Here is a 23666-nt window from a genome sequence, read left to right on the forward strand (position 1 = left end):
TGAAACTACTTTTAAAAAAACTTGTATCTTCGTCTGTCAATGAAAAGAAAATTGTAGTAAGTTTTGTACCTACTGCGTTTTAATGAACAGCGTGAGATACGAGATTTTTTAAAAGTAGTGACGATATACTCTTTTTTGTACCGATGACACGTTGAACCGCTAACCTTGAGGTCTTGAAAAAAAGTTTTATAGCTATATTTAGCTGAAAAAACAGTGAGATTAAAATCAGTTAACGATTCGGCTTTTACCTTCCTTCCTTCCTTTACCTTGGCTTCGACTCTTATCGGGATCGTCATAAGTGCGAGCAAGATCGTTAACTGATGTTAATCGTACTGTAATTCAAGTCACATTCATTTATTCATTCTCTTTTTTTGTGGTTACTATTTATTCTGTTGTATATGTGAGTATTCATTTCGTGAATTTTCCTGGTGAAATCTATATGTTTCGAATTTTGACAAAAATCTGTTGTCAACTTGTCAAAGCAGTGACCAAAAATACAGAGAATGTTTTTTCAGCGTACTGTCTCTAAATATTGATTTGTATTCGATCCGAAGATTATTAGATCACCTAGTGACGTATTAAATTTTTTACAAATAGTTTCTTATGCTCACTCAATCCACACACTTTTGAAAAGCCGAATTTTGATGAAAAACATAAGATTTAGACCGCTATTATATGTGTATAGTTTAGTAAAAGTGAAATGGGAATTTGTAAAATACAAAACGAACCACTAACGTGTCAGGTTTTTTTATAATAAATTTTTGTAAGTGCTCACTCAGTCCACACGTTTTGAGAAAGTTAAAAATGTAAATATCTTACGATTTGTAGCACCTAAGACACTCGAAAGTACTTCAACATTTAGTAAAAATTTTTACTAAATATCCACCATCTAATATTTTATATTCGTTGTCTGGTTTTAAAGATATTCAGACATAACTTTTCTCATACAAATGTATCAAGTAGGGTGACTACACTATGTCGGCTCCTGATTTTCCCCACCTTCCCATTGTCATATTGAGATTGGGGAGTTTCGTTCGTTCAATTTTGATAATATTAAACTAATACCATATTAATTATCCATCTGCAAACTGTTTTTAGGTTATGTTCTTGGCCTAGTGATGATATGTATTGTGTAATTTTTATCGACGTCAGGATAATAACCATATCGACATGCATGCATTAAAAAGGACATGAATGATAATTGGTAAGAAACAAAGAATATAATACTTCACTAGTAAGAAACCAGAACCTGGTAATCTAATCGCGCTAACAGATGAGCGTACCGGATTTGTAAGTGGGAGCGAGAAATAGTTATTCTTTTCTCGCTCCCACTTACAAATCCGGTGAACTATTATCAAAATTGAACGAAACTCCCCAATCTCAATATGACAATGGGAAGGTGGGGAAAATCAGGAGCCGACATAGTGTGGTCACCCTACTTGATACATTTTGTTGGAAATCAGCAGAGGTACAGGACACACAGGGAAGCCAGGCACTGGACACTGAGATTACGGGATGGCGAAATGATACTTCACATTTAAATTATATAGGGTCTATTTAGCTCAGTTAAACTGACACACTATACATTATAATAAAATTAATTAATCATGTGTGTAAAGGGCACGTATAAAAATTAATTAATTAAAATAAAGTAAACGGGACAACACAAATCTTACATGCTGCTGCTTGAGCGTGAGCTTAGAGAAAGAGAAAGATCTCTCTTTACTTTTTAATACCATAGCTAATATATAGCATAGACAATCATGAATATCTATAACAGATGATCTATTATGTTCAACACGCCTCCTTATGCTTTATATTAGATAAAGATATAACGTGACACTGATACATTGAATAAATACTGAAGAAAAAAAGTTATTACATCATATACACTCCAATCAGAAAAATGACTCTACATTTAACAAGTTATAAGTACTTAACTATTATGGATTAGAGTTTTTAGTAATACATTTCAGTTTCAGACCTTTTACAAATTTTAAATGCTTCTGTACACATAAGGGTTTAGTGAGCACATCGGCTATCATATCATCGGTACATAAGTATTTAACAACAAAGTTTTTCCTCATGTATCAAGTCTTTAACAAAGTGGTACCGCAAGTCTATGTGTTTAGTTTTCCTATGAGAATATTCCTTGGCTAACAACAATTTCTGTGCACTTTGATTATCATTGAATACACTGACACTAAATTGTTTATCAATAATTTCTGACAAGAAATTCTTAATAAAGCAAATGTCCTTGCAAACATCAGATATACAAAGAAATTCACTCTCTGTACTAGAAAGGGCAACACATCGCTGTTTCCTTGCCTCATAGTTGATGACATTATTACCAAGTTTAACTACAAAGCCAGTATAAGACTTGCGGTCAGTTACATCATCTCCCCAGCTTGCGTCTGCAAAAACGTTTATTTCAAAGTTCTTATCTTTCTCGAAATACAAACCATAATTGATTGTACCGGCTAAGTATCTCAACACACGCTTTGCAGTCCGCCAGTGGTTTTCATCAAAACATGTACTGAACTGACTTAATTGGCTACATGCATACGAAATGTCTGGACGTGTACAGACAGACAAATACATAAGTGAACCAAGTAGTTGCCTATACTGATAAACATTGTCATCTAAAGGCTGATTAGACTTCTCTAATTTGCAATTTACAGGTAGTGGAGTTGAAACTGGTTTACATTCTGACATATTGTAACGCTCAAGCAGTCGTTTAATATAATCATGCTGATCTAGAACAGTTACATTATTGTACCTGGTAACATTCATACCTAGGCAATTTTTTAATGTTCCAAGGTGACGTATTTCAAAGTGCCGTTTTAGCAATGATGTAACTGTTTCAATACAATTATTGTGAAAAACATAAAAATCATCGACAAACAACGCTATTATTATATACTCAGTCTCATTTTTCTTAACATACACACATGGCTCACATTTACTTTGCAAGAAACCATTATTAGTAAGCAATGTGTGTATTTTGATGTTCCACATTCGGCTAGCTTGTTTTAAGCCATATATACATTTTTTAAGAAACACACTTTATTATTATTACTTTGGAAACCAGTTGGCTGTTCCATGTAGATTTTTTCATCTAACTCACCATTTAAAAAGGCTGTGGTGACGTCAATATGATCCATGCACAAATCCAACTGATTTGCAATAGCAAACAAAATTCTCAAGGTTGAATGCCTAACCACAGGCGAATAGGTATCAGAATAATCTATCCCTGGTTTTTGACTATAACCACAAGCGACAAGTCTTGCTTTATACCTATCTAGATTACCCGTGGAATCATATTTCTTCTTAAAAACCCATTTGTTTCTAACTATGTTTACATTTTGTGGACGATCAACTAATTCCCACACATTATTTTTAAGCATTGAGCCCAACTCATCCTCCATGGCACCATACCACTCGTCTTTCTCTGGTGAATTCATGGCATCACGGAACGTAAGTGGCTCACAAGATGAACTTGCCGCAGCAACGAGAGACGATATATGATAATCATTGTACCTCTCAGGAAGAGTACCTCGAGTACTCCGCACCGGGCGAGAGTTGGCCGGAGCAACAGGTGCTTCCACCAACGTCGGCTCGTAGTCCGAAGATGCCGAGAGTTGTGGCGGCGAGGTGACAGGGCTGGAAGGCACCTCATCCTCACCACCATCCTCGATGGAGTCCTCGGTCGTGCGATACAGCTCAGACAGAGGTGACTGCACTGGTGAGCTTGTCGCCTCCTCTGAAACAGTTTTAGAGTCTCGATTAGGTAAATTATAATTGACATCATTATCATCGTTTTGAACATTATTACAATTACTACTACCTAAACTAGTATCACAGTTAGTGTTCAAAACATCATTGCAGCAAGAATCATTAGCACTTTCTCTATTATTATTTTTAAATTGATTACTGTCATTAATAAAATTATCAAAAATAATAAAATTTGCTCCATTTGCCGCAGCATTAGCATGTAAAAGATTTTTTTCTATAAATTTGTCCTCAAGGAACACAACACTCCTAGAATAAATAACCCTTGTAGGATTAACTGGATCTATTAGGCGGTATCCCTTGCATGATTCACCATAACCTACAAAAATATGCTGTTTTGCCTTTGCATCCAGCTTACGTCTCCTCTGATTGGGTACATGGGAGTATGCGACACAGCCAAATACACGTAAATGACTAAGATCTAACTTATCAGATCCGGTCCATTCGCAAATGGGAATTCTACCCGACAATGCTCTGGTAGGCGACCTATTTTTTAAATAGATTGCTGTCATTACAGCCTCGCCCCAGTAGCGATCAGGTAACTGAGATTCCTGTAACATGGCTCGAGCTTTTTCAAAAATGGTCCTAAAAGCTCTTTCGCTCGTACCATTCTGAGAAGGTGAATAAGGACAAGTAGTTTGATGAATTATGCCTTCTTTTTTAAGGAAATCGGACAAAGTTTTATTGCAATATTCAGTACCCTGGTCAGTACGCAAAATTTTAATTCGCAATCCAGTTTGGTTTTCGACTAAAGCTTTAAAATGAACAAAACAAGAACTCACCTCAGATTTATTCTTCATAAGGTAGCCAAAGGTGCGTCTTGACCTGTCGTCAGTGAATGTCAGCAAATATCGAGCTCCGCCCCAGCTAGCAACATGCACTGGTCCGGCAACGTCACTATGCACCAGGTCGAGGAGATTGGCAGCACGCCCCGAGCTTGACTGCGGAAACGATGTCTCACACATCTTCCCAGTAAGGCAGGGAATGCACCTAGTAGAAGTGTTGTCTTCAGGCTGAAAAACGACACAACATTTATTCCCTCCACCCAGTAATGACATACCGTACCTGCTTAAGTGACCTAATCTTTTGTGCATTGTAGAATAAGGTACCGCATGAACAGCAGCGTTGGCACTCATGGATCCTTGCCCATGCAGGGACATAGAGTTACCTAATTGGGGGTCAGGTCGACCTTGCACATCCACTTTCAACTTATAAAGCCCATTATGCTTATTAATCGTTGAAACCTTATTGCCTGTGATCTGACATACATTGTAAATATTGCAATTATTATTTGTAAACACAACAGTATAACCTTTTTTTGTAATTTCACTAACAGACAATAAATTATTAGATAAACCAGGAACATAAAGCACATTATCTAAAGTCACATCAGATGAAATAAAAGTCTTACCAAAAACTTCACTATTAAGTTGCTGTCCATTGGCTATAGTAATTTGACATTTCCTATTCTTGACATCATGAAGAAGTGAGAGGTCTCCGGACATATGAGCCGTAGCACCCGAGTCCACGACATATTCCTGTGTATGTGAAGCGGTGAAAGCAGAAGCAAAATTGGTGTGCTCCTGGCCATTTTTCTTCCCTTCTTCTCGCTTCTTCTTGAAACAACGATTTGCAGTATGACCCTTTTTCTGACAATAAGTGCAACTGATGTTGGTTTTCTTCTTCTTGTTTGCAATAAATGCTATGTTGTCTGTAGTGTTACATTGGCTTCGCCGGTGATCTTCTTGAAGTAATCTGGTTCGGACAGCCTCACTCGACAAGGTCCGGCTAAGGTTAGCTGTCTCAAGGCTGGAAACGAGCACATTGAACTCCTCTGGTAAACCCGATAGAAGAATTTCAGCAATTTCTTCATCGTCAATCACTTTCCCAATGTCGGCGAGTTGCGTGACGAGCGTCAAGACTCCTTCGATGTAGTCAGACATGCTAGCAAAATGACCGTACTCCACTCTGTGCAGTTTCCTTAGTAGCAGCACTCTTCTGTACAGTCCTTTGTCTTCAAAAGTGTCTGACAAGGCTTTCCAGGCAGCCTTCGCGGTCTTCGCATTGCGCACAATCTGGTACAAGCCGGGTTCAATGCCTAAGCAAATTTTGGCCAAAGCACGTTTGTCTTTCGACTCATCTGCTTCGGTGCCGTCGATGCAGCCCCAGAGATTATCCAGAATAAGGATCATTTTAATGGCGAATTTCCAATTTATCCATGTATCCACTCCTTTAAGTTTCTCGAAGCTAGACATGGAGGTTGAGGTTATACACGTGTTCGTCGACCCCGTCTGCGCCATTTTCCCGTAACTCAAGTAATCTGGCAGTTTGCTCAGTGCCTTTTCTAGCTTTTCTTTTTAGCTTCTAGTGTCTGGGCCAATTACCTGTTGGAAATCAGCAGAGGTACAGGACACACAGGGAAGCCAGGCACTGGACACTGAGATTACGGGATGGCGAAATGATACTTCACATTTAAATTATATAGGGTCTATTTAGCTCAGTTAAACTGACACACTATACATTATAATAAAATTAATTAATCATGTGTGTAAAGGGCACGTATAAAAATTAATTAATTAAAATAAAGTAAACGGGACAACACAAATCTTACATGCTGCTGCTTGAGCGTGAGCTTAGAGAAAGAGAAAGATCTCTCTTTACTTTTTAATACCATAGCTAATATATAGCATAGACAATCATGAATATCTATAACAGATGATCTATTATGTTCAACACATTTGTATGAGAAAAGTTATGTCTGAATATCTTTAAAACCAGACAACGAATATAAAATATTAGATGGTGGATATTTAGTAAAAATTTTTACTAAATGTTGAAGTACTTTCGAGTGTCTTAGGTGCTACAAATCGTAAGATATTTACATTTTTAACTTTCTCAAAACGTGTGGACTGAGTGAGCACTTACAAAAATTTATTATAAGAAAACCTGACACGTTAGTGGTTTGTTTTGTATTTTACAAATTCCCATTTCACTTTTACTAAACTATACACATATAATAGCGGTCTAAATCTTATGTTTTTCATCAAAATTCGGCTTTTCAAAAGTGTGTGGATTGAGTGAGCATAAGAAACTATTTGTAAAAAATTTAATACGTCACTAGGTGATCTAATATTTATAGAGGTAGGTTGGCCTATTTTTTACTAAATGTTAGTATATAAATATTATATGTTAAATGAATATATTCACTGTTTTCGTTGGTAGTTTGTGAGAACTGAGTGAGCACATGTTAATGGCTGTATCTTTTGATTTATCTTTTTACAAATTCAGAGATTCGTTTTACAATTCTTTTAGAACTTTTACTAAATGATCAGCATATTTTTTTTTATTTTCGGAAGGTGCTCACTCAATCCACACACACACAAGATTATTATCAATGCAACATTGTATGTCGTATGTAAAGATACATTTATTTTAGAGATGTGTCAACCCGGTTTGCCAACCCGGTTCAAACCGAGTTAGGCTCAACTCGGCCCGACTCGGTTTGACAGTTCACCAAACCGGTTCCAACGAGCAGACGGAACGCAGCCGAACGAACGTACCGATCGGTCCCACTCCCACATGACTCGACTCGAAAATGTTGATAACGAAACCGTCAATATCGGCATCGGAACTGCAAGCCAGCGAGTGCAAGCAGGACAGCTGTACTTTCGCGCGGAAGTGGTGCCACGGCCAGAATCTGAAACACGCTCGCGGTCCGCCCGGCCGTGCGCGCTTTGGTTTGAAATCAATTATAATAACAGATGTTCTGTCTCCATTACGAATATTTTGATGAAATGAAATGAAATATATTTATTTGCATTAACTTAGTTTTAGTTTAGCTCGTTCAAACACAACTTTAATTGTGACGCTTTTTAAGTCGATATATCGCGCGTCACGTTATATAATGTGTTTCGGGCATAACTTGACTCGACTCGACTCAACCCGACCGACTTGATTCGTGTTTAATTTTGACGAATCGCTTCACACGGGCCAAACCTAACCGCTACATTAATACGCTAAGGACCGTCGTAGCAACTCGGTTTGGTCAAACCGGGTTGAAACCGGTTTACGTAGAAAATCAAACCGTTCAGCCCGGTTTGCGATATTTTCGGTTTGGCACATCTCTAATTTATTTTGGTGACCAGTCTGATCCATAGTACAAATTGTACATTTTGTACTTCTTAAATCGACTGTGTAAATTTAGAAGCAATAATTTCGCCTTAGCCGGCCTGTGTTATAACGATTTAAATTTTATAATTCAAGCAAGTTTTAAACGCAAAATATATGTTCAATAAATTTCTTAACTTGATTAACTTTTCATAAATTAGAATCCTGGGTACGTAGCCTAATGGCACAAACGCTCACGAAATGAAACGCTCGTAGATATCTATCTCTATCGATCTTGCGTGTTGGCGCGACGAGCCAGACTACCTCTCGCGACGTTTCGTTTTCGTTTCGCGTCGCAGAAATGCCATTCGGCTACGGCGCCTGAAAAAAAAACTTGTATTCTGTAATATTTTGGACGTCGTATACATAGTCACCTTTATTAATACTGGTTGATATAAGAGACTGTAATTTCAATTAACGTTTGATTTAAAACCACGCTTAACAAAATTTAACTTTCCTACTTATGATATCATTATCTCAGTTTGTATTATCTTTAGGTACGCGAATAGAAAAGTGACAGTAATCCAATGATATGGAGTATATTATTATACATCTTCCGAATCTTCGAATACACTTTCGGAACCAGAACCCTGGCGGGCACCTAAACTTTGCTCAGATATGCCATACAGGCCATACTGGCGGTTAATAAATTACAACCGGTATTCTGACGTAGTGCGCCATTTTTTGTCTGGTAATGGTTGTTTCCCCCTTAAAAAACTACGTCTCTAAAAATCTCTAGTCACTTTTCTGTTCAAAAAATTCATAGAAAAGTCGACTTGCCAAATTGTAACGCCAAACCTCAAGTGCCTTCAGGCGAGTCCATTGCGCCAGGCCGGCTGTTCGATTCCCAACCTTATTTGTATGTGCTCAGTGTCGATTATATTTTGTAATTGTGTTGTACGTAAAACGTGGACACCCTTCAGTGCTGGTATGACGAAGGTGATACTTTCAATATAAATAATTGAAAACTGTTTTGTGTTTTATTTTATTTCACACTAATTTTAAGATAATAACGATACACTTAATAACTAACTCGTAAAATGTTCTTTTAACAAAATTATCGTTTGATAACAAACATTTGACATTCTTGACGAATAAATAAATAAAACTTCCTTGAATAAATAAAAAAAAACTTAAAGAAGTATTTGGGACTTTGAATACATTTTGTAATTTTACTTGTTTATAGTAGAAAGTGAAATCTGACAATTGTTTTCTATCACGATGCTTGCACCTAATCACCCCCTTGGTTGACCGGAAGAATGCATTAAGTCCACCATTTGTACTTATTTTATTTGCAATAAAGTTATACAATGTATAACTTTATATGTATAATATACATTTTAAAAGGAGACGTATGGTGGGAAATTTTGAGTTTTCATGTAACTATTGTAAAGATTGTGTTCAGATCCACCGACTAAAACAAAACATCTAGCTGAAATCCATATCAGGCAAACCCACTGGCCTCCGCTCAACACCGGCCCTTCCCCTTCTCTTAGTAAAATCGGCCGAAGTGGTCGCACCTAAAACACCGAGCTGCAAAAGTTTGGCCAGCTCATTTGCCATCCCCAGTTTATAGGTGTCATCCATACGCGACATTTTTGCAGCCAACTCTTGTGCCAAGCCCCCGGTAGTCGGTACTGGACTTGACGACTTGAGTTGACGAAGATTTTCCGGGGCCGATTCGTTATCGGATTCTTCTAAATCTTCGTACCCAAGGATGAGAGGTGGTAGTACTATTAATTCTGCTTCCAGTTCTCGCTGGGGAGGTATGTTTTGTGCGGCAATCTAAAGACAAAACAATAATCCATACTAATATCCATACTAATCCATCCATCCATACTAATATTATAAATGCGAAAGTAACTCTGTCTGTCTGTCTGTTACGCTTTCCCGCTTAAACCACGCAACCGATTTTGATGAAATTTGGAACAGACAATCTTTAGACCCTGAGACAGAACATAGGCTACTTTTTATTTCGAAAAAAAGGGATGAAGGGGTTGAAAAAGAGGTTGAAAGTTTGTATGGGATTTCTTAATTTTAAATGATAAAACCATGAAACTTTATATTTTAGCACTTGATAAGAAATCATTAAACATATATTTAAAGTCACATACAGGTCGAACGCGATTAATTAACATTATTTTTACCTTTAAAATAAACATGGTGGGAAATAAACATTAACTAAAAGCGGGTAGATTATATTTATTTGTCTACCCCGAACATTTATATAAATTAATATCGGGTAGTTTTGTGTTGTTTACATCTCCGGTGACATTTTGCTGGGACGTCAGTCTTCCGCGACCACGGCCAGTGCAACCTGGCCGAAACGTTGGGAAAAAAGGTAAAAATAATGTTAATTAATCGCGTTCGACCTGTATGTGACTTTAAATATGTGTACAAAGCGCGAGAACTTAAAGTGTTATATCATTAAACATCTTGATAAGGGATATTAGGGATAGGGATAGGGATAGCGATAGCGATAGGGAAAGCGATAGGGATAGGGATAGCGATAGGGATAGCGATAGGGATAGCGATAGCGATACGGATACGGATAATATGGGTATCGTTAGCGGGATACGGATAATCGGTCGGCGGTCTCTTACAATCAATGTGCTCTAAGACGATCGTTGTTTGCTTGCTTGAAGATTACGTTTGCGATAAGTATAAGCAAAATGTAAAAAATTGTAAGGGATAATAGAAAAAAGTACTTTTTACCCACCGATCATAGTGTCGAAATACGGGCTATGTGGGATGTTTATAAAGGTTTCCCCAGCGTATATAGAATTACCTACGCTGTGGTCGATGTGTAATATTTCTACAATCATTGCAAGCAAAAGTATTATGTGCAATCGAAATAATCGCAGATAAATATACCTACAGAGAAACCTACGGTCCCAACGGATCCAAATGAAAATCTTAATGAATACTTTTATTACGCGGGCGAAGCCGCGGGTAAAAGCTAGTATTATAAATGCGAAAGTAACTCTGTCTGTCTGTCTGTTACGCTTTCCCGCTTAAACCACGCAACCGATTTTGATGAAATTTGGAACAGACAATCTTTAGACCCTGAGACAGAACATAGGCTACTTTTTATTTCGAAAAAAAGGGATGAAGGGGTTGAAAAAGAGGTTGAAAGTTTGTATGGGATTTCTTAATTTTAAATGATAAAACCATGAAACTTTATATTTTAGCACTTGATAAGAAATCATTAAACATATATTTAAAGTCACATACAGGTCGAACGCGATTAATTAACATTATTTTTACCTTTAAAATAAACATGGTGGGAAATAAACATTAACTAAAAGCGGGTAGATTATATTTATTTGTCTACCCCGAACATTTATATAAATTAATATCGGGTAGTTTTGTGTTGTTTACATCTCCGGTGACATTTTGCTGGGACGTCAGTCTTCCGCGACCACGGCCAGTGCAACCTGGCCGAAACGTTGGGAAAAAAGGTAAAAATAATGTTAATTAATCGCGTTCGACCTGTATGTGACTTTAAATATGTGTACAAAGCGCGAGAACTTAAAGTGTTATATCATTAAACATCTTGATAAGGGATATTAGGGATAGGGATAGGGATAGCGATAGCGATAGGGAAAGCGATAGGGATAGGGATAGCGATAGGGATAGCGATAGGGATAGCGATAGCGATACGGATACGGATAATATGGGTATCGTTAGCGGGATACGGATAATCGGTCGGCGGTCTCTTACAATCAATGTGCTCTAAGACGATCGTTGTTTGCTTGCTTGAAGATTACGTTTGCGATAAGTATAAGCAAAATGTAAAAAATTGTAAGGGATAATAGAAAAAAGTACTTTTTACCCACCGATCATAGTGTCGAAATACGGGCTATGTGGGATGTTTATAAAGGTTTCCCCAGCGTATATAGAATTACCTACGCTGTGGTCGATGTGTAATATTTCTACAATCATTGCAAGCAAAAGTATTATGTGCAATCGAAATAATCGCAGATAAATATACCTACAGAGAAACCTACGGTCCCAACGGATCCAAATGAAAATCTTAATGAATACTTTTATTACGCGGGCGAAGCCGCGGGTAAAAGCTAGTTCATTATAAATTGAAATAGATATCGTACACGAAAGAAAAAAAACTACAAGGCCCACTGGTGGCCGAGCCGGCCCGGGAATCGAAAAAAGAACAAATCAAAAAAATATTCAAGAAAATAATTTGGTTTGTTCCCTAGTCGTATAAAATAATTCATACTAATATTATAAATGGGAAAGTGTGTGCGTCTGTTTGTTTATCCGTCTTTTACGGCAAAACGGAGCTACGAATTGACGTGATTTTTTAAGTATAGATAGTTGAAGGGATGGAGAGTGGCATAGGCTACTTTTTGTCTCTTTCTAACGCGAGCGAAGCCGCGGGAAAAAGCTAGTTAATAATATAAAAGTTAGTGTCAAGTATATGACAGCACATATTACAATAACTACATACCTAAGAAAGTAGTAAAAATTGTAATAAACTTATTCAGTGATTACGTTTTATTTTTATAATAACTCACTAACAGTAAGAGAAATTGATTGTCGGGACAACGGGAATCAATAAAATACACACATAATTACAGATTGTATAAGTCTGTATTTTTTTTTCTTTTTGATAAAAAGTACCTGCCTGTTTATTCAGAGACTTAAAAACATGCAAGCAAGCTAGGTTAAAACTACATTACTGAATTCATGACATAAAATATTAAAAAAATACTTACCCCATTTAAAAATATTGCTATAACGAGTAGAACGAATAATTCCATGATTTATAACTATAAAGTCCATAAAAAACTGCATTGAAATAAATTCTACAGTAAAATGATGCAATTGGTAGCATTATCGAATATGGAATAAAACACAAGTCAATATTGAAAGTCACGTGTAGACTATAGAGCGTAGGTACTTAAAATTGATGTTAATATAAATTGCAAATGCTAGCAAGCGGTTTGGCCAACATACGTATCGATATATCAACCATATTACCAGGAAAAACCGTAACATAGAACCATACATACGTCGGGCATTAATTAATTTAATCGAATTAACTTTTTTACTATAAGTAGTTACTATTAATCCTCGTCATGTGGCAATTCTTCGGGCGTGCCGGCTCGTGGAAGGTGTGGTATGGCAAGCCTTTGAGTAATGAAAATTCTAAAGTAAAACTACTTACTTACAGTGAATATCTAAGCAGTTTTTCTGCAGTTCTAAACCTCGCCAGTTGTCATGTCACCCTGGCAAGTCTACAAGCATGTCAGCGTGACGGAGATGGTCTGGCAAGTCTATCAAGCCTTAAGCAAGGAAAATCCTAGAACCATAAGTAGAGAGTACCTTACATTATTTAACGACGTTTTCTACAATTCTAAACCTCGTCAGCTGTCATGTCATCTTCTGGCAGGTCGTCTGGCGTGTCGGCGCGAGGCAGGTGGTCTGGCAAGTCTGCCAGCTGCACGCCAGCGTCACGTAGCAGGGCCAGTAGTGTTGCCAGAGAACTAGTTAGCTGCAAAAAAAAGTTAAATCCTATACAAGACTCATTAGTCTGTGCGAGTTGTATCTATTAGACAAGCTTAAAACCACACGCAAGTTTAATAATATAATAACCCAAGGTCTATAGACCGATACCAGTGATTAGTTTATGATTGAAAAAAAAAATCAACACAGAATATATAGCTTAAAACAAAACCACTACCGATGTACTGCCTCCTGCGGTCAATGCGCAAAGACGCCAAGCATAGTTGAGTTGAGGTAGACCAGTCCGTTTTTTGAGGCTACTAACCTTGTAACTGTCAAGACTTTTGCTTTTTAAATAAATAAATAAATATTGGGGGACCTTACACAGATCAACTTAGCCCCAAACTAAGCAAAGCTTGTACTATGGGTGCTAAGCGACGATATACATACTTAAAATAGATAAATACGTACTTATATACATAGAAAACATCCATGACTCGGGAACAATAATCAGTGCTCATCACACAAATAAATGCCCTTACCGGGATTCGAACCTGGGACCGCGGCTCAGCAGGCAGGGTCACTACGACTGAGCCAGACCGGTCGTCGTTTTTCTAATTGGATCAGCGTCAGGCTTCCCTGTTTGCCTAGTTTGTTAGGTTTTTCCTCTGTCTACAATATCTCCGCTACTGCTTAGACACACAACTGAACCTTTTGATACAATTAACATTGGCAACGTCAAGACCCTTGCTCGCTTCCAATCGGACAAGAAGTACTAACCTGAGCGTCAGGCTTCTCCTCTCTCTGTAATATCTCAGCCACCGCACGAGCCTCTTCCACAGCCTTCCCAGGATGACCGGAACGCGCGAGACGCCCGGCGCGGTTGAGACGCACCAGCGCGTCGCCCGGCGCTAAAGCTGCGGCGCGGGCGTACGCGGCGTCAGCGCGAGCGTCCCCGAGGCGTTCTAGCGCGATGCCTATTAGAAGGACCTGATGAAATTAAATTAAATATTTATTTTCCAAGTAGGTAGGCATATCATAATGCCCATATGAACGTCAAATAAAGCTACGCCGGCTCTAACCCTACGCCTCAGCCTCGAGAAGATTTCAGTCCCCCCTCAGCTGGAGGGGGGTATGCACTATGGGACCGGCAAGAAACTCGGCGGGCCACTTCTTTTCAAAACACTACATTTTATAATTAACATGCAAAAACAAGATACGATTTAAAAAGCAAAAGTATTCATCAAAAAAAAAGTATTAACAGACTAACAGAAAAGAACAAAGAATCCGTAAGATTTTATGGGATAGAAGGCAGACCAGCAGTCAGGTCGAATGATGGTAAACCACGGACATCTGAAACACCAAAAGGGTTGGAGGTAAGGTACAAAAACCCACTCTCATTTTGAACTTTGTAAAGCTACCTAGGCTGTGACGCCGCTGCAGTAGCCAGTCTACAGAAGGCGGAGGCCGGTCATATACACAACAGTAACATGAGTTGTACGCAGCAGTACATGATACATGACTAGTTGGGAGTAGGGTTGCAAAAAAAACGGTTTTTTTTTCTGGCTTGAAAAAAAAACCGTGAAAAAACCAGTTTTTTTTTTCTAAAGTACTAAATCTCAAAATTTGCAAAGTAGTTAATACTTTTATACTGTTTTTCGGACTTTTTGTTAACTATTAAACGAATTTCATTTAATAATTTTAATTTCTGGTTTTAACAAACTAACATTTACGTAATCTGTAGTTTAGCTGTTGTCGCTATTTACTGTTGGCAACACCACGGCCTCTCCACGCTCCACTCTGCATCGGGGATTCCCCAATAAACGTTTGTATACTGAATGTTTATCGAATTAAAATGTACGTTATTATTATTGAAACGTTACAAATCACGAAAAACCATTATAGTCGTATTATTTGTTCATCTGAAAAAAAACTATATTTAGAAAAAAAACAAGAATGCTCTGTTTTTTTTTTCATTTTTTTTCACATTTCTGAAAAAAAAATTGTTTTTTTTTTCTATTTGCAACCCTAGTTGGGAGCCAGTTGGTCATATTTTGTGTACCCTAGTCACAGAGGACTCAAGAGGAGACATGTTCTTACCGTGTAAGGTTGTCGTGGCTGCAATGCCGCTGCCGTAGCCAGCCTACAGAAAGCGGAGGCCGGTCGTCTACACAGTAGTAACGCGAGACCCAAGTTGTGGGCAGCACGGGCGCTGAGCGGGGCCGACCATACTGCTCGTTGGAGACAGGTCAGCGCCTGACGAATAATATTTTACATATTAATTAAACACGAATATTTTTATATTAAAGGAAAAATTGGAAAAATTTACGCTTCCGGCGGGACTTGAACCCGCATTTTTTTGCAATCCGTGCAATGCTCTTAACCAATTGAGCTACGGAAGCCGCAAAAAGGATGCGGGTTCAAGTCCCGCCGGAAGCGTAATTTTTTCCAATTTTTCCTTTAATATAAAAATGTTTAGAATCGTTAGCAGACGTTTCTGCTTGTTAAAAAAAAAATAGTATGGGTTAGCACATTGTTACTGGTGAATTCTCAATATAACTTGAGACTCCAGTGCCGTTACAAGACGTAATAGTCTGTCGGTAGATGGCGCTAGACGTCACCCCAAGACGTGTGTACATAAGGAAAGGCATGGAAAGATTTGCGATGTCCGGCGTGGCTTCCGTAGCTCAATTGGTTAAGAGCATTGCACGGATTGCAAAAAGGATGCGGGTTCAAGTCCCGCCGGAAGCGTAAATTTTTCCAAGTTTTCCTTTAATATAAAAATGTTTAGAATCGTTAGCAGACGTTTCTGCTTGTTAAAAATTAAACACGAATATGTCAACGTATTTTGTGGAATACCTAACGAAAAGCTTCAGCGGGACCATGCACATGTCATGTGCGATCTGTCAACATGGTTTTTTAGGGTTCCGTAGTCAACTAATCTGTCCGTCCGTCCGTCCGTCCGTCCGCGGATAATCGTAGTGACCGTTAGCACTAGAAAGCTGAAATTTGGTACTAATAATCAATCACGCCGACAAAGTGGTAAAATAAAAAGTGAAAAAAAAAAATGTTTTGTTTGATAATATTAATATTTTCGGAAATAATCGCTCCTAAAGGAAAAAAAGTGTGCCCCCCCCCCCCCTCTCTAACTTTTGAACCACAATGTTTAGAAAATATGAAAAAAATCACAAAAGTAGAACTTTATAAAGACTTTCTAGGAAAATTGTTTTCAACTTGATAGCTTTAGTAGTTTTTGAGAAAAATACGGAAAACTACGGAACCCTACACTGAGCGTGGTTCGACAAGCTCTTGGCCGGTTTTTCAACAGGTTAAATAATGAAATTTTTAACTGCACACAAAACCATATTCATTTTATCACCGCGCGTGTATCGTGGGTATCGACTCTGCAAAGGCAGTAGTATTCTTTTAAAAAGATAATGGAGCAATGAGTAGATGCCTGATGAGGACCAAGTTTCTAAGCTTTGAGAAAATATCTTCACTTCATAATAATATAATATAAACAAATATATTCGGGGACAGTTAGTGCGTTTTCACAGTATCTATTTAGTAGGACCTAGTAGGACCGATATCGCATACATTATAGGCGCCATCTTGGATTTTTTCCAGTGTAATCCTTACGACATCCGATATCGGATCGGATAATGTGAAAACGAACTTAGCTGATACCTACTGCAACATATTTCTTCTTCGCCATTAAAGCCAAGCCCAAGTTACTATGTGCAGCTACACAAGTTGGATGGGCAGAGAGAGCCGCTTTAAGTCTGGCTAAAGCTGCATCCAGATCTCTGAAATGAAATAGGCAAGGATTGTTTTATCCCAGTGGTTTCTAACCTGATGTAGGCCTAGCCCATGATTGCCGCGAGAGTATGTCGCCGCCAGATAGATCACACGTCTTCTAACTGTATTAATGACATAAGGACGGGTAGTCTACGGCGACACACTCGCGAGGCAATCATGTGCATGCCTACTGGGGATAAGGCTCTGGTCCCATCAAAAGCGGGTAAGCTATGAGTTATCGGCTATAAAAACGAACAAAAGACAGTCGCACCTGTGTAAATAAAAGATACTTAGAGCGAGAGATTTGTAGTTCATAGCTCGGCGAGGAACTATAACTCGCCCGCGCTATCGTCGCGTCTCTTTTATTTACACGGGGGTGACTATCTTTTGTTCGTTTTTATAGCCGATAACTCATAGCTTAATCGCTTTTCGTGGGACCAGTGCCTTATTACCACCGTAGTAGTAACACTCGTAATTTGCGAGGGTGATATTGGCGATAAGCTAAAGACCTAGTTATAAGAAATTACGCTTATAAAGCTTAGGCAAAATCAAGTTCCTGAATTGAAGGGGTGACAGTACTTCTAAGAATAGGATTCACTACCTGTACTTAGTTACTTCTTACTTCATTTATGCTTATGCCTGACAGTGACAAAATAAATGACTTTTTTGTATTTTATAAATTCAGCAATGCGAGTCAGTGCTCCCACACAGAACAATAACAAAATTGTCTAAAAAGCGAAGCGGTGGGCCGGAGGCCCGACGCTGAGCTTCGAAACCCAGCGAAGGCCGAAGGCCGAGCTCGGCGTAGGGCTGAAGGCCCGGAGCGTCCTTGAGAGGCGCGCCGGCGGACTGGGAAGTTGGAGCTTAAACACGACCCAATAGAAATAGGACACTAACCGGTGCTGCAGCATCATAGCAGCCAGCGCCAGTGCGGCGGCGTGCTGCGACGGCTGCTGTGCCAGTGCTGCCCCCAGCAGCTGGAAGGCTTCGCGCGGCGCGCCGGCGCGGAGACGCAACGCGCCCGCTGCGGCTAGTGTGTCCGCACCGCAGGCGTGCGTCCTGAAATTGGATTTTGATTTAATATGGCGTAAAAGAGTAGTCATATCAAGTTAAGTTAGCAACGATTTTCATCGCACCATCTGTTTAAGCTAGCTATATTAGTTCATAGATGTTTAACGTATAATGCTAATCTGCTATATCTGTCTCACTCGTCACGTATGTTCTCGCACACAGCACCACTCTCGCTACTCTGTATTACTAGTGCTCGGTGTAGGTGTAGCTCACTAGTGTTGGCGTTATTACTGCTGTCTCACTATATAGTCAACTCACGCAATAGCCTGGTCGTATGCCGCAGAAGCACCTACTGCGTCTCCTGCCGCCAACAGCGACCCTCCACCCCGTTTTACCCCCACATTACTGAGAACTACAGCCCAATAGAAACACGTAGACTATCTAATCTAACAGCGCGAGTCTACCGCCGCTATATCTGTCTCACTCACTTCATATCCAGTCAACTCACGCAATAGCCTGGTCGTACGCCGCCGAAGCGCCCACAGCGTCTCCCGACGCCAGCAGCAGGCGCGCCAGCAGCGCCCCCGCCCGCTCTCCCCCGCCGGCCTGCACGCCCGCACGCGCCCATTCCACCCCGCGCTCTATCTGGCCCAGGTTACTCGCACATTCAGCTGGAAACGTAATTATGAAGCCACTATAAACATAAAAGTTAACATAGGTACAGTCGTGTTCATGTGTACATTTTTTCACCTTATTGCTACGAGTTAGTGCGTTTTCACATTATCCGATCCGATATCGGATGTCGGACCGATATCCCATACCTACATTACAGGCGCCATCTTGGATTTTTTCTAATGAAATCCTTCCGACATCCGATATCGGATCGGATAATGTGAAAACGCACTTAAGCTGAAGAAATGATATTTATGAACTCGACTGTACGGAAAATTCTATATTTTAAGAACAGAAAGAAAGGTACCTAATGAGAAAGGGCTCTTTTAACCATTATTACCTACTACTAGGTACATGTAGCTACGACGGCGAAAGTGTAACTTTCATCAATCTTCTATTCCATGCAATTTGATGAATTTTAATGATTACTTAACACTTGCATCGTTTGGGTTATTAAAATTGCTGCCGACTTAGGTTGGTCTAACTCTAGGAACGCTCAGGATTTCCCGAAGTAATCTGAAGAAGATATTTATTTATTTATTATTTATTATTTATTTACTTACAGTATACAATTGTACCTTAACAGCTAAGGCCACAGCGGCACAAATTGTTATCGATAATACTTATACATCCAGTACACAAGTATATTTTACAAAATTATCTTAATTAATAGTGATACTACTTACAGGCATCTCTCTCTCAATCACCTTCTAACATTCAATCATCAATCGTCCAATTGCACTAGCGAACAAATCACACTCCGGGTATGCTTCTAGCAGTTCTAGCACGGAGTTGAGCAGTGCGTGCGCGCGCGCGACCGGCGCCTGCGCGTGCGCCCGTGTGCGCGTGGCGCCCTCCGCCAGCAGCGGATGGCGCCGCGCGCGAGTGTACTGGTTAGGCACAAATAAGCGCATGAAGGCTTCGACCAGATCCACGCTATCTATTGTGCTTCTAATAACCCCGATCGTAAATTTCGCCAGAGAGAGTAACCTCCGTAACTGAGGAATATGGAATAGATCAGGCACAGGAGATCTGAGTATATGGAAACCATAATATATTATGTCGAAAAGTTGTTTCTAATGCCAGAATACAATAAATGTGAATGTTACCTAGAGCGCAGTAGATGTCGCTATCCGGATGCTTGGTCAGCTTATCCGCCTCCAAATAAGCTTCCAATGAGAGCTGGTAGCGACCCTGGCAAGACCTTTAATAAATAAAAGAACTTTATAAATGTAAGTTCGGGATTAATTGCGTCTGATGGGATAAATACAACTTTTGAAGATATCTTCTAAACGGAAGATATTCAAAGTAGTTCCAATGTTTGACATGTAGGTTTTATTTTTATTTTTTTATAAATGGGCTTACTCTTGGCCACAGACTAGCCAAAGGCAAAGACGTGGCCAACGATGGAGTGAGCTCGCCCAGAAGATGCCTGTTCACTCTTGATTTGAAGGTTGCCGGGTTATATGAGCTCGGAAATATAGCCGCCGGCAAGGAATTCCACTCCTTGGCAGTGCGCATAAGAAAAGAAGAAGCAAAGCGCTTCGTGCGGATTCGTGGAATATCCAGGTGTTTGACAACATGGGATTACCTACAGGAATTGTGTCTAAATAGCGCCACTCGGTCAAGAGCGTTGCTAATAACAGTTAGAAAATGCAACCTTTTCCACGCCAGTCACATTTTGGCACCGCAGTCAGCGCCAATGTCCTTACAGAGCACATAGCAACATAAAAATGTATAAAGATATAGCCTGACAAGAAAGATTAGAAATTAATAAAATGTGAATAAATACTTTCAAAAGTTATATATTTTTTAATGTTTGTTATTCGATATCTCCGTCATTTCTGAACCAATTTTGAAATTTGTATGATTTAGATGAGAATGATTATAACCAGGGGCGGCTCACTCTTCATCAGCAGTTCCACTGCACCAAATGTCACTGTGCTGGACGTAAGTGCATGCTGTTCTTATAAAAATACCAAAGTCACTATAAGTGTGCCGTTCAGATTTGAGGAGTTCCGTTCTGACCATCATCAGCACTTCCACTGCATCAAATGTCACTGTTCTGGACGTAAGTGCATGCTGTTCTTATAAAAATACCAAAGTCACTATAAGTGTGCCGTTCAGATTTGAGGAGTTCCATTCTGACCATCATCAGGAGTTCCACTGCACCAAATGTCACTGTTCCGTACGTAAATGCATGCTGTTCCTTTAAAAACACAAAAATCACCATATGTATGCCTTTCAGATTTGAGGAGTTCCCTCGATTTCTCCAGGATCCCATCATCAGAACTGGGTTCTGAGAAAAATGGGACCAATCTGTATGCATATACATTCAATCAAAAAAAAATTTTTCAAAATCGGTCCAGTAACGACGGAGATATCGAGGAACAAACATTAAAAAAAACATACAGACGAATTGAGAACCCCTTCCCTTGAGATTTGGAAGGCGGTTAAAAAGTGACACATGTATTGAATTTAAAGGGACAACCCTACAATTCACTTTTTAATTTCTACTCTTCTTTGCCACGCTATAAAGTTAAAATTCAGTTTTGACTTTCGTCGAAAAACACACTAAACTCACAGGCTTTTAGCGACTTGCTTCAAAGGCTCAGGGTCTGTCGGCTGCAGCCTGATGCAGCTATGGAACCTCTCCAGCGCCTCCTGATGACGCCCAGCGTCCGCGTACACTAAGCCCTGCAAAAACCGCTGTGAATGACAACATCCATCCCAGCTCACCTGTATCATCATCACATGCGATCACATGACCAGAAAGTTCCTTAGTATAAACACCGGTAGAGGAAAAGCGATTATCAACCCAAGAGGATGTGGGTTTGGAAAAAGAGAGATCACATCGGCCTTTTATTTCCCACTGCTAAGCATAGGCCTCTCTTCTAGTACGCCCCTTATCCCGGTCCTAAGCTATTATAGTCTCATCCAGTTGTGACTCGCAATTTTCCTGATGTCATCCACCCAACGAGCCAACGGTTGCCAAGCGCTTCTTCTTCTTAATGGGTCTAGGTTTAGGTCTAAGTTTCCCCCCTCTGTAGTGCTACATTCTTAAAGGCGATGTTGATTCTTAAGGTAGGGCAATGGGGTTTTACAAGGTAGGGCATTGCCCCACAATAACGACAGTTATCAAACTCATAAGACATTTATGATTTAATGGGTTACCTTGACATAATGTGCGTATCTATGCCTGTTGTCAGCGTTTTTCTGAAGGTCGTCAGCCAGGTCCAGGCACATGGCATGTTCGCCGCGAACGTAGCGCGCGTGAAGCAGCCAGTTGCGAGAGCCATACCGGAATTCTGAAGTGACAGACAATTATATTTTACATGGCCCCCAAAAATATGGCGTCATGGCGTTTAAGGGCCACTTGCCGAACGAAAATGGAGGTTTACCCCGAAGTTAACCCACCATTTTAAATGGAATCTGACAGTTGATAGCCCACTAACCTTGAGTTGAGCGGGTGCAATGGCCCTAAGAGAGTTAAAGGCCCTCGACCACAGCTCGGCCCAGGTAGTCCTAATCTAAAACAGAGCCCAAATACCTAACACTAGACTCTACTCGATAGTTTTGTTCACAGCTCAACGAGCGGCTACAAAGACTTCAGTTCAGGAGGGCCGTAGGTTAGGTACCTATGCTTGTTTGCCACCGACATTGTAAGTATAGCTAGGTATAATGTAAAAAAAATTGGCTGTTGGATTTGGATTTTATTTTAGTTACATTGCGGACTGTCAGAATTACACACAATTCAGCCAGCATCCCTATCGAATACCGCAATGTAGGTAATCAAACTCGCAAGCGAGTAATCGCGTGTCCCTGTCCCTACACAATTAACTTCTAAGAAATGTACTGATTATTCGAAAGACAGACCGATTCGATTAGAGATTTACATACCTTTATCAGGATCTTTGGCGACAAAAACTGATGGTCTTCGCATGTTGCTATTTGTTTACATACGCGTTACCATGGAAAAATATAACCTTGTTTAACTCTGGTGGAATAAACCGCAAGCGCATCACCAGGTGGCGCTGTTTGCTCGGATCCATATAGCAAAGTAATGTGAGTAAAAAATATGTAATTCATTTCATCACACTTGCTCAGTATGTGTGCGATTGCACGCAAGCGTAGAGTGAGTTATAGAAAGAGCTTTATCCTTAGGGAGTTATAAAATTTCAGTAATTCACTTTTTTTTTATTCTAACGCAAAAACGACGGGGTGTTATGAGTTTGACGTGTCTTTCTGTCCGTTTATCTGTGTGTGTGTGTGTCTCTGGCACCGTAGCTCCTCGAACGGATAGCTGAATCAGGCACGCCAGTCTTAAAAATTCATAATCTTAAAAAAGATTTGTATGCAACCTGTCAGTTCAAACTCAGATTGAACTATAACTATTTTCAGATTGCATACAAATATTTTTTAAGATTATGAGTTTTTCAGACTGTCTGTGGCGTGCCCTAGTAGGGAGTGTTCTTAGCCTACCTACCTACTATATGATACCTACTATGAATACATCAAAAGAATGTCAATAAAAGTTCCTGTCTGTTATGTTTCACGCCCATACTTATAATTATAAAAGACCTTCCTACATGTGATAAAATAATTGACAATCAATTATTATTAATATCTTCACCAGACTACAACACTACTTATGTTGTACTGCACAACATTATTCTAGTGTGTTATTTAGGTATTTTCATTGATTTGATTCACTTTACAATTGAGTGAAATTAACACTCCCATATTCTTTGATATCA

General features: G+C 39.5%; 1 protein-coding gene across 3 annotated transcripts; it reads right to left on the minus strand.

Moving 5' to 3' along the window:
- Positions 1–9292: 9292 nt before the first annotated feature.
- Positions 9293–23042, minus strand: LOC125234971 (Bardet-Biedl syndrome 4 protein homolog). Of its 3 annotated transcripts, none has more exons than XM_048141396.1 (11): positions 22810–23042; positions 22084–22217; positions 21494–21606; positions 20019–20113; positions 18746–18908; positions 18124–18285; positions 17120–17234; positions 15529–15684; positions 14209–14418; positions 13309–13477; positions 9293–9744 (listed from the first exon to the last, which is right to left on the minus strand). In XM_048141396.1, the coding sequence occupies exons 1-10, from the start codon at positions 22850–22852 to the stop codon at positions 13340–13342; spliced, it is 1329 nt and encodes a 442-aa protein (XP_047997353.1). In that variant the 5' UTR covers positions 22853–23042; the 3' UTR covers positions 9293–9744; positions 13309–13339. The 3 variants fall into 3 exon arrangements, with proteins under 3 accessions (XP_047997353.1, XP_047997352.1, XP_047997354.1); XM_048141395.1 differs by having other exon boundaries at positions 13314–13477; positions 22810–23041; XM_048141397.1 differs by lacking the exon at positions 22810–23042 and having other exon boundaries at positions 13314–13477; positions 22084–22449.
- Positions 23043–23666: the final 624 nt, after the last annotated feature.

This window comes from Leguminivora glycinivorella, chromosome 16, assembly GCF_023078275.1.
Source record: "Leguminivora glycinivorella isolate SPB_JAAS2020 chromosome 16, LegGlyc_1.1, whole genome shotgun sequence".
Taxonomy (NCBI): domain Eukaryota; kingdom Metazoa; phylum Arthropoda; class Insecta; order Lepidoptera; family Tortricidae; genus Leguminivora; species Leguminivora glycinivorella.